The sequence below is a fragment of the Camellia sinensis genome, chromosome 12 (genome assembly GCF_055761805.1).
Source record: "Camellia sinensis isolate YWXY chromosome 12, ASM5576180v1, whole genome shotgun sequence".
Lineage (NCBI taxonomy): Eukaryota > Viridiplantae > Streptophyta > Magnoliopsida > Ericales > Theaceae > Camellia > Camellia sinensis.
This window is the reverse complement of record NC_138972.1, coordinates 149097814-149108880: the sequence shown is the minus strand read 5'-3', so window position 1 is coordinate 149108880 and position 11067 is coordinate 149097814. Positions and strand designations below refer to the sequence as shown.

General features: G+C 34.2%; 1 protein-coding gene across 1 annotated transcript; it reads left to right on the top strand.

Annotated features, from left to right (window-relative positions):
- The first annotated feature begins 738 nt into the window (after positions 1-738).
- Positions 739-8216, top strand: LOC114295507 (protein-protein interaction regulator family protein). Its single transcript, XM_028239738.2, has 10 exons — positions 739-981; positions 1092-1202; positions 1752-1817; positions 1912-2079; positions 2212-2325; positions 5550-5621; positions 5905-5988; positions 6114-6214; positions 6546-6630; positions 7683-8216. The coding sequence occupies exons 1-10, from the start codon at positions 904-906 to the stop codon at positions 8067-8069; spliced, it is 1266 nt and encodes a 421-aa protein (XP_028095539.1). The 5' UTR covers positions 739-903; the 3' UTR covers positions 8070-8216.
- The last annotated feature ends 2851 nt before the right edge of the window (positions 8217-11067 follow it).

Sequence of the window (11067 nt, the reverse complement as noted above, 5' to 3'; positions counted from 1 at the left end):
TGTTAAAAAAATACTAAAATAATTTATTCTCAAACGAGATCTTATATTACAAAAAAATGTTTATATAACATTATTTGATCTAGTAATTAGTGGAGTTTTCAAAATTTTATTAAAAATATTTGGTTGAATTTTCAGAATTTTTCTAAAAAAAAATTTAAAACTAATTTGGTAAAAAATAAAATAAAATTAAAAGCACTCATTATTTTATATGATTTTTTATAATTTTTTTAGGCATATTGTGTTTTAAAATTGTTAAAAACATAGGTTTAGTTTGTATTTTGAAACATTTTTTTGGAAGAAAATTTTCAAAAACATGTTTGGTTACAAATTTTCTCAAAAAAAGTTTAAAATTATTTTTCTCTCTATTACATATCAATCAATCTCTTTTTCTCTTTTTTCTCTTATTTTCAATCACTTTTTATCTCTCACACATCTACTTAATTATAATAAAATATTAAATCATCCCAATCTTTAAAACAATTTTCAAAATATACAATCAAACAAATTAAAAATTTTTTCCAAACACCCTTTGTAAAACAACCGCGCTGCATACTTCCAGTGGGGGTCGTGCCCCCAGGACATGGTGCGCCCTCACTGACTGAAAACTCAAAAAAAAAAAAATAATTTTTTTTTTCGACCAACCCCGGAGTGACATCTCACTGTAGACCCCAGTGGGTGTATGAGTCATTTTCCTTTGTAAAAAATTTATGTCAAAACACAAACCCAATCTATATTTTTATATCAATTTTTAAAAGTTGTTGTGTTGGGTGAGGTGAGGCAAGGGTTTTAAGCAGAAGCACCGAGGAGGGAGGGAGGGAGGGAGGGAGAGAGAGAGAGAGACACACACACACACACACACACAGCTGAGTTGTTGTTCTTCTCCACAAAACCCTCCCCTCAAAAATGGGCACAGTCGCGGCGGAGAAGACAGAGGAAGAGCTTCGCAAAGAGATCGAAGAACTCAACCGCCAAAAATGGGAGGTCATCTCTCTCTCTCTCACACCCCATCCCCATAACCATACATCTATATGTTTTGATCTCTATTTCTTGTTTTTCATTATCTATATCGATTGTTTTTTCACTGGGTATAGATCACGGAGCGGCTTCGCGATCCAAGGGGTCTCCGCCGCGGAGGCCTATCGGGCCCCGGCCCTCGGAATTTTATTGCCGACGGCGGCCGCCAGCGTGGATTTCTTAGACCTGTAATCTCTCTCTCTCTCTCTCTACATATATCTATAATTATACATCTAATTTTTTTTTTTGGTGATTTGATGAATGAGGAAGATGGGTTGAATTTGAGAATTGTTATTAGTTATTAGCAGATAACAATATGGGCATTCTTGGGAAAGAACAAAAAAAAAAAAAGGATGATGAAGGTTCAAAACTGTTCTGGGTTGTGTGCTTTATATAATAGAATCGATAATATTTTTGGTTATTTGATGAATGATGAAGATGGATTGAATTTGAGAACTGTTATTAGTTATTAGCAGTTAACAATATGGGCATTCTTGGAAAAGAAAATAAAAAGAAGCGTTATGAAGCTTCAAAACTGTTCCAAGTTGTGTGCTTTATATAATAGAATGGATAGTTTTTTTGGTAACTTTATGAATGAGGAAGATAGATTGAATTTGCAAACTGTTAGTAGTTATTACTGGAGAAAAATTATGAGTTGTGTGTTTTATGTAATAAATTTATGTCTCTAGGCATTCATGGTTTCAACATTTTTTAGTTGAATGGTTGATTGATTTCAGGCTGAAAGGACTGATTCTGAAGACCAGCCTCCGCAGAAGAGGAGACTCTCTTCTGCTATAGTTAAGGTAAGTGAAAATATGATCTTTCCTTTTTATTTTATTTTTTGAAATTATTGTGGGTTTTGTTTGAATCTTGGTGTTTTCTTGATTGGGAGTGAAGGCTGAGGATGGAGAGATCATTGAAGATGCTGCCGAGGCTGCAAATAATGCAAAGAAGAAGGATTCAGCCGTGGAAGGTAGTAGCAGTAGTGGTGTCACAGCAAACCAGAGTGAGAGAAAGCCATCCAATTTGTCAAGGAGGGATGGCAATCAAAGGCCATCTAAGATGGTAAAAATTGAAAATGTTTCTTACTTTTCTTTCATGTTTTGTTGGTGCTTTGATCGTTATTTGTGTAATGGAATGCTGGTGGTTTAAGGTTTGCATCCTCTCTCTCTCTCTTTTGTGTGTGTGTGCAATTAGGATTTTGAAGTTCCTCCGACAGAGCATGTTCCAAGGGTATTGCCAAAGGATGAGGACCCAAGCTTGGTTAATAGAAATAAAAGAATGCTCGGACAGCTTTTGGGGACATTGGAGGTGCTTTTAAACTCTATTCTTTTTATTTATTTATTACCGCATAAGATTTGAAACTTGCTTGCTTCACTATATTTATGTGATGTGTGATCACTTTCGGGGTTAGAACTAATTTTGAACGATTTCCTTTTGTTGGAAAAGATTACTGCAATTAAATTTTTAGTAATCTTTGAAGTATACATGGAATTGTATTAACTTCCGATTGTCGTCGTTGTTGTACTAGCGTTTGTGAAGGAAATAGGAGGTGTTATTTTGCATGAATTATGCCATTGTGTCAATTCACATCTTTCTGATAATATATATCAATTGAGGGAGTCACTGTGCTTGTGATATATCATGGACGTCTTATATATTCACAATATTTTACTTTGGAGAATTTGTTTCTATATTAGTGCAAAGGACTTCTGTGAGCAAGTGCTGACTATGAAAATGCCAAAAAAGTTATACATTGCTTACATTGTGCCTCTATTTATGCACATGCAAAATCTCTGGCTTTATAAGTGCAATATTATGCATGTATTTATCAACAACAAAAAAAACTGTGACTTGAGTGGTGAAAACACCATTTGCATACACTGTAATTCTATACTTGTATCAGTGTTCATTGACATATGCAATTCACTTCAACTTTTTGATGGAGCTCCATCTTTTAGCTCTTTGAGTTGTGGAAGTTAGCTGCTTTATCCAACTCTATTCGGTATTTCTGTGGGAAGCACTTGAATTGACCCATGTGGACTAAGTAGAGTACTATTTGTCATAATGTTGTTAAAGGATCTTTCTCCAACTTAAAAGTGATTGTAATAAAAAAAAAAAATGTTAATGACTTTTTTTTTATGATGGGCAAAAATTTTCAATTTGTCAGCCTATTTTGTTTCAATGTTCTGTTATAGGGACCTTTTCTTCTAGATAGGAAATCTCAAGAATTGCAAGATTTTAAGTTTTCAAGCTTTTTGTGTGAGAAGGTGGAGAAGCACGTATAGAAAATTTTAAAAAAAGGGAATCAACCAGATGATTTGTCATTTCCTTTGGAACATAATAACTTAATTGTGGAGAAAGTCACCTGATGGGGAATGTTACGGCAAATAGAAGACCTTCACTAAGGGGGTGGAGGTATTAAAGAAAGACCTGGTAGCATCTAGTTTGACCAAAGTCATAGCCTTATTAGACAAATAGTATGTGCCTAATTGGTGTTGTTGACCCAAGTAGTTGCTCAAAAGGCTTATTTGAGTTGATTATATCTGGTTCAAACATTTCGTTGAGAATTGTATTTTTTATTATTTATAATCTTATAGCTTAAACATATTACCTTTCTTCTTCCTATGTAATTTGGGGCAATGGGGCCCCTATTGGTACTTCAAGTGATGAAGATTATGATTTGGTTGCACTACTTAATAGAAGATGAATATTCAGCAAGCTTTTATTGTAGTTGAAAGACGTTAAATGTACAAGCTTGTGCTTATTGTTAAAAAAATGTGGGTGAGCAAAATCTATATGACCACTTTTTATTGTGCCCAAATTAAGTCTAGTTGTATGTGTAGCATTAGTTAGTTTGAATTTTTCAAAACTTGTTCTTAAATGGAATCTGGGGGAATGTGGGATTTCCTTCGGAATGTGTTTCCTTATATGCAGAAAGCATTATAGCAATTGTTCAAGTATTTGAGTTAACTTGTTAACAAGCCTATGATCGTCTTCCATTCACCAACGGTGAACCTGTACCAAAACACTACTTTGAAATAATGATTAGTTAAGTTGGTTTCAAAGCGGACCACTCGTTAGGTGGTTAAAACTTGGCCTAATAATCTTGAGATTGTGGGTTCGAACCTAAGGAGGCAGTCCCTTTGTGGAAATTATGTCGAAGGTCTATACCCAATCTATCCCTTCCTCCTAGATCCGCATCCAATGGAGACTAAATTGGATGTACTTTTTGTAGTTAGGTTGGTTTCTGTTAAATTGTTGTAGCCAGAGAAAGTGGAAGTCATTGATGATACTAGCTATACTGATAGATACAAGTATTTGGAACAAAAAAAAACCTACTTTTAGATGTTGATATTACCACGTGAGAATTAACACTAAAGGAAGCAATCAGGAAAATTTCCAGTCAACATCAAGAGTAAAAGTGAAATAGTTATCTGCTAGCTTAAACATGTCAAGAGCCCTCAAGTTTGACATATTCTTGATGTCATTTGTGCCCTTGAGTGTATGCTTCTCATATCAACATCTGTTCGGATCCTTTGTGGTGAGGAATCCATGCACGGCATGTATGGCTTCTTTGTTTTTTGTATGATGGGTTGCTATTGTGACTACTTTAGTTGTTGTTGCACCTTTTTTAAAATGTGATTTAAGTGGCTACTATCAATTTTAAAGTAATCATTGGAATTTTTGAGGTGATTTAACATGATAGCTATGAGCTATCTCTTAGTATTTTAACATTAGCTAGTGGTTGTCAGCCAAATAAACTCCCTCAACAAGCCTTCCAGAGTCAATGTGAAGTAATAAACTTGTATGAAGCTAATGATTATGTTTTCTTTGTTCTCTTGAGCCCACAAGGAGTAGGTGAAGCCAGGTTCTTACTGTATGCTTGTTAAAAGAATGAGCTCTGACCCATAGGATTGCCTTGATTAGGACATGGACTAGAACCTTGTTCAACAGTTGCTCGTGACAGAATCAGCTGCAGTCTTGGAAATGGTTTACCATTTGAATAGTGTCAGTAGTCAAAAGTCCATTAGTCACCAACTCATTAACTTGGCCAATACAGAGTTTCTTGTAGCACCCTCTAAATCCCTCAGATTCATAAATGTGGATGGACTTGTAAACAGGAATATTTCTGTCATTCTAAGGCAGCAAAGGCCATGCTCTGTTGAAATCTCTCTTCTGTTTATTCTATCCAAATGAAAACATGAAGCACAACAACTTCCTTAAAGCACTTCACTAAAAGTAGACACATAATATATTTACAAAACGATAGGACATGTATCATGCATGTAATATTTTCAAAATTGAAACACTATATATGAACTTCTTCAGTATGCCTCAAATAATTGTGGAGAACTGATCCTTCTTTTGCTGAAGTTCCATTATATTATATTTCTACTACTATTTTTCTGAATAAATTGTTTTTTCCAGCCAACAAATTCCTCTTAATTTGTTATTAGTGTGGTCTTCGTGTTTGTCTTTGTGTCCATTCTAATGTTGTCATTGTTTTTCTCATTTGTGTGAACCTGTTCCAGAAATTCAGGAAGGAAGACAAGCAACTCTCAGGAACGGAGGCGTACATGCGGAGGTCTAATTCGTTACAAAGAGTGAGTACTTTTTAGCTTCTACACTTTCCATTAATTTCACTTCCAGTTTTTACTAACAAATAAAATCAGTGTGAATCTGTGAGAGGACTATAATAGCTGGTATTCTGGCAGTGTGTTGTGTAGTTATGCTTGTTTGACATCTTTAGAGTTGCTTTTTGGTATTTCTCTTTTGTGTGTTTGATGTCTTTAGCTCTCTTTTTTTTGTTTTGTTTTTGGGTATGTTTGCTTCTTGTACCAAAAAAATTGTATCTGTATCTGTATAAATGTTTAAATACTTATATAGGCTGAGCAAAGGGCTCGTGAAGAAAGTGAAAGGCTGAGACAACAGGAGCGCGAACAAATTGCAGAGAAACGGAGAAGAGATTTGGTTTGTTATATCTCACTTTAATTGTGCATCCCTGTCGATGAAGTTTAGAATGGAATCTTTCATGTATGTACATGGTAATTTCTGTTATTTATTCTTTTTGATATTACTGTTTGTTTTCCTACCAGACTCTCAGGGCACGTGTTGCTGCCAAGGCAGAGGAAAAGAAGTTGGAATTGTTGTTCCTTCGGTGGAGTGAGCACCAAAGAAAACTTGGCAACTTTTTAAGGTGCAGTTTTTTTAATGTCATTAATATGCTATGCAGGCATTCTTTTTTCTCCAAATATCCCTTAAATGGGGAACTTGGACAATTGAGCTTTCCTTTTCTTATGAGCTTACTGAGTTCTCTCTGCCACAGGTTATTTCTAATTTTGGTCCAAAAGTGTCCATATTCACAATTTTATTGAGACGAAGATAAGTTTCTGTACATGTGCATAGAGCTGAAGCAACTGGATGACTGAAAGCTTCGTGCTTGGCAGGACTATAGGTTGATCGGGACAGTATTTTATAACATGTTCTTAACTCTTTTTTTCAATTTGTTTTTGGGTTTGTGCTTCCAGGACTAAGGCAGAGCCTCCTATATATTACATGTTTAGCAAGCCGATGGATGATGATGCAGTGTTAATTGAGCAGCAGAAGGAACAGGTGAGTTTCTGTCCACGGCAAACAGTTTGGATTAATGGAAGCACTCTGTAAAATATTGCCTTGTATTTAATTGGATTGGCGAAGCTTTACGGGACATAGTGTTAACAATATGTGCACTAGATGAGTATGGCTGAGATTAGCATGTTTAGATGGATCTGTGATAAGACTAGAAAAAATAGAATTAAAAATAATTATAGTTGTGAAATAGCAGGAGTGACACTTGTTGAAGATATGTTGGGAGAGAATATGTTAAGATGGTTTGGTCATGAAAACTTATAGATGCAACGATAAGGAAGAGTGATATGATCACTATAAATGGAGATGGTGGGGGGGACCTAAGTTGTCATAGGACACAGTAGTGAAAAAATATACATATTTATTTAATTTAATTGAACATATAGCTCTTGATAGAGCAAAATAGTGAAAAATGATTTATGTAGCTAATCCCACTCAATTGGGACACTAGGTAAGGTTTGGTTTGGTTTGTTTGGCTGAATACAAAAAAAAGGGCGGAACCTCCATAAAGGACGGGTAAACTATCCTTTGGAAGGATTTGAATATACCTTCCATTCAATCTATCTAGGTACCTTGACTAAATAAAGATTTAATGTGTTATGCATCTTTGTGGAGTAACAATAACGAATATAGTTGGCAGAAGGGATTGATGACAATTTGGGAGATTTTTTTTGTACTAAATTTGTTTAGCCTGTGCCACGTGGCACCTAGTGATGACATGTCAAATGGTAAACAAATTTGGTTCAACAATTTGGACATAACATTACTCGAAGTTATTTTCTTACTTTGTAGACACATTACTCTGCTTGGTTGGCAACTTTTTTTTTTTCCTTGGAAAATACAAAATCTTTGTTTGGCTCTGAACCCACTTTTGTTTTCCAAAACACGAAAACAGAAAAACAAAGCAAGTTTTCAGTATCCCCCCCCCCCCCCCCCCCCCCTCAAGAAAAAATAATAATAATAATTGAAGACAACTAAACAGTGTGATTGAGTTTTTCATTTCTCTAAACATTGATGATCTTGATTTTGCGTATCAGACTTTTCAAGCATGGAAGGATGCGAGGAGGGAAGAATTATCACAATATCAGAAGCAAATTGGGGAGCAGTATCTTGCCAATGTCGAAAAGGAGCTGGAGAGGTGGCAAAATGCAAGAAAAGCTAGGAAACCAAACAATGATATGTTGAACTTACAAGAGACAATGGACAAAGAACTGGAGACCCACAGGCTTGAGCACGGTCCCAAGACACGAAAGATCCCCAGTGGAAGCAACAACCAAGATGAGGATGATGTGGAGGATATCAACGTCGGAGAGGATGATATGATGGATGATGTGCTTGAAGTCGACGAGAACAACAGGACTGACGAAACAGTTAAGCCAGAAACAGGTAATGGGAGTCCACATGTGGATAATACAGATCAGTAGTGTTTGATTTGAAGCATTCCATTTCCTGTCTTCTATGTTATTTCCATATATATGTGTGTGTGTGTGTGTGTGTGGTTTGTATTGTGTAACCTTTATTTTCACATGTGGACTGGCCTTTTATGAGTATTGTCTTTCGAATTTGTGTTATTTTTTTCTCACCAACACCATAAATTTTGTAAGGGTTTTTTTTTTTTTTTTTTTTAATGGGTAAGGGGTTTTAATTATTTGTGGCTCTTGTTTTGGATTTATTTGTATGGTTGTAGCCTTGTAGGAGTTTCCTGGCCAAACAAATGCCATTTTAAATCGTAGTTTCCAAATCTAAGTAATTTTAAAATTATTTCATAAACTCGTTGTGTTGTGAAGAAGTGTTTCCAAAACAGGACATCAGGTTTATAGATGTGCTTTCAAAACATAACATCAATTATGTTTTTGTACTTTTTTTTTTTTTTAATTTTAAAATTGAGTTTTGAAAGTACTAACCGTTTATTTATTTATTTATTATTTTATTTTTACTTTTTTAAACCTTTCCTTGATCGAACTCTGGGTTCATTCATGACCAAACTATAAGCATCCAACTCTTAACTTTTCTTTTTTATCAAATTTAAATTTGATAAAGAAGTGTTGAAAAACCAGCTCCAATGCTTTCATTATCAAATTAAGGGAGAATTTATTTTTTATTTTTGGGCAAATTTCACTTTACCCTCTATGGTTTTAGGCCCCTTTATGGTTTGAGCAGGGTGCGGTTTATCCCTTTGATATTCTGAAATCACTACATGATCTTCATGTAGTTTATGGATCAAAGTGCACCGTTAGCTTTTTCATTTAAATTAACGGAATGTGAAGCTCACGCGCTTAGAAGAGAGGAAGTTGATTTTTAAGACAGTTACTCCTCATTCACCTTCAAATTTACAAAAAAATACCATTCTTCTTCGTACTTTCTTTACTGTTTCTCTCTCTATGGTGGATTGAAGATGAGGTTTGGAAGCTTGTAATTTGGGAAAATTGAAAGCTTGTAATGGCAGAACCACAATCTGGAAAACCAAATTATAGCCAATCCAAGCAATGGCTGCTTTCATTTTACTTAGAATCCAACTTTACTATCGAGACATAAATGTCAGTCAGCCTTCATGTTTTTTAGAGGAACTCGATCATGAGGCTTGTTAAAAAAAAAAAAAAAAAAAAAAAAAAAAAAAAACTATCCATATAAGCACACAACAATAACATGGAAGTGCAAAATATTTGGTGTCAGAACTGACAATAAAACATTAGCTTTTTGGTCCTGAAACACAGGGTTCTACATCTGCTAGGTCCAACTCTAAATATGATGAGAATACTCTTTTTCGTTGAGGCTCTGAAATAATCCCATTAGCCTCAGGTGTAAGAATGCCAAGAAGAAATGCATACATGTAGGAAAATAACAAAAAAATGGAAGAAATTTTGTTTTCTACATCATTATTTTAGCAATAGCAGTCACCTATGAATTATTTTAGCAATAGCAGTCAGAAATTTATATAAGAAATCCATCAACCAAATATAGCACACAACAAAAAATAAGGAAACAAAAAGAAAAAGAAAAGACAAACGCACAGTCTCATCACCCCTTCCAATTAATTTAAGGTACTGTAATGTGACATGATCTACAAGAAAGAACTCTCACCTCCAATTTAAGCTTGTAATCCCTATGACAACGCCACCACAGCGATGGCGTATCAAAGAAACCAGTCAAAACGATACCATTGATCACAAACTCATATATTGGAACAAGCTTCACATTTATTTGGGTCAAATTCTGGTCAGATTCATAGTATATATATATATATATATATATATTTGGGTCAAATTCAATCTGATAGTATATATAATGTAATATGTGAAAAGTTGCTTCTTAGAAGTGGCTGTAGGTGCACATTATTTATTTAAAAGATAAAGTGCACATTATTTTTTGGATCTGAACCCAGAAATTGAGAGAGAGAGAGAAAAGAAGAAAACGAAGATGGAGAGAGAAAGAACTGGTTTTCCCTAAAATAATATATATATGAGGATATAATTGTTAATTTATTACAACTTCTGGTAACAGAAGTTAGTGTGCGTTTTAATCCATCAACTACAGGGGGGTTATGTGGTGATATTTGAATGTCAGGGGGGCAAACCGCACTCGGCCCAAACCACAGCGCCGTAAAGTGAAATTTGCCTTTCATTTTTTTAATCAAATACTTATACAAATTTGAATTTAATGAAAAATTTAAAAAATAAAGCATTAGAGATCCAATTTCAAAAATGAAATTTGAGATAAGAAGTGAATTTTTAAAAAGATTTTAATGGAAATCTGATGAAATGATTAGTGTAGTAGTTTATGTCAAATTAAATTTTTTTATTTAAATTTAAAATTAAATTAGATATAAAAATTAATAAAAAAAAACAATAGATAGTAAATAAGAAATTTTTTTTTCTTTCTTATTGGTCATAATTTAGTTGCCATTTCACCAATCATCAAACATGTGATGGCTTATCCACCAAAATGATAGATAGCATAACTGCTCCAAATCAAATACTAAGCTTGAACTTCAACACAAAAACTTAAAATTTAGGACAAATTACAAACACCCCTCGAGATTTGATAAAAATACAGATTCTCTCATGAGGTTTGAGAAATTACAAATTGCCCCTTAAAGGTCAAATTTTCATAACAAATTAGAAAAAATTAGGGGGAGAATCTGTATGAAAATAAAAATTTCATGGGGCAATTTGTTATGAAAATATAAACCTCAGGGGACGGGATGTAATTTCTCAAACTTCAGGGAGAATTTGTATTTTTATCAAATCATGAGGGGAGTGTTTGTAATTTGCCCTAAAATTTACAATTAGATCACTTTCATTCACCCATAAATCCCACAATTTAAAATTTTATTACCATTTCTTTTGAAAACTACTCACTTTAGCATGAAATAAAATAAGGTGATCAATGCATTTAGGTGGAAGCTGGATCCCCAATTAATTT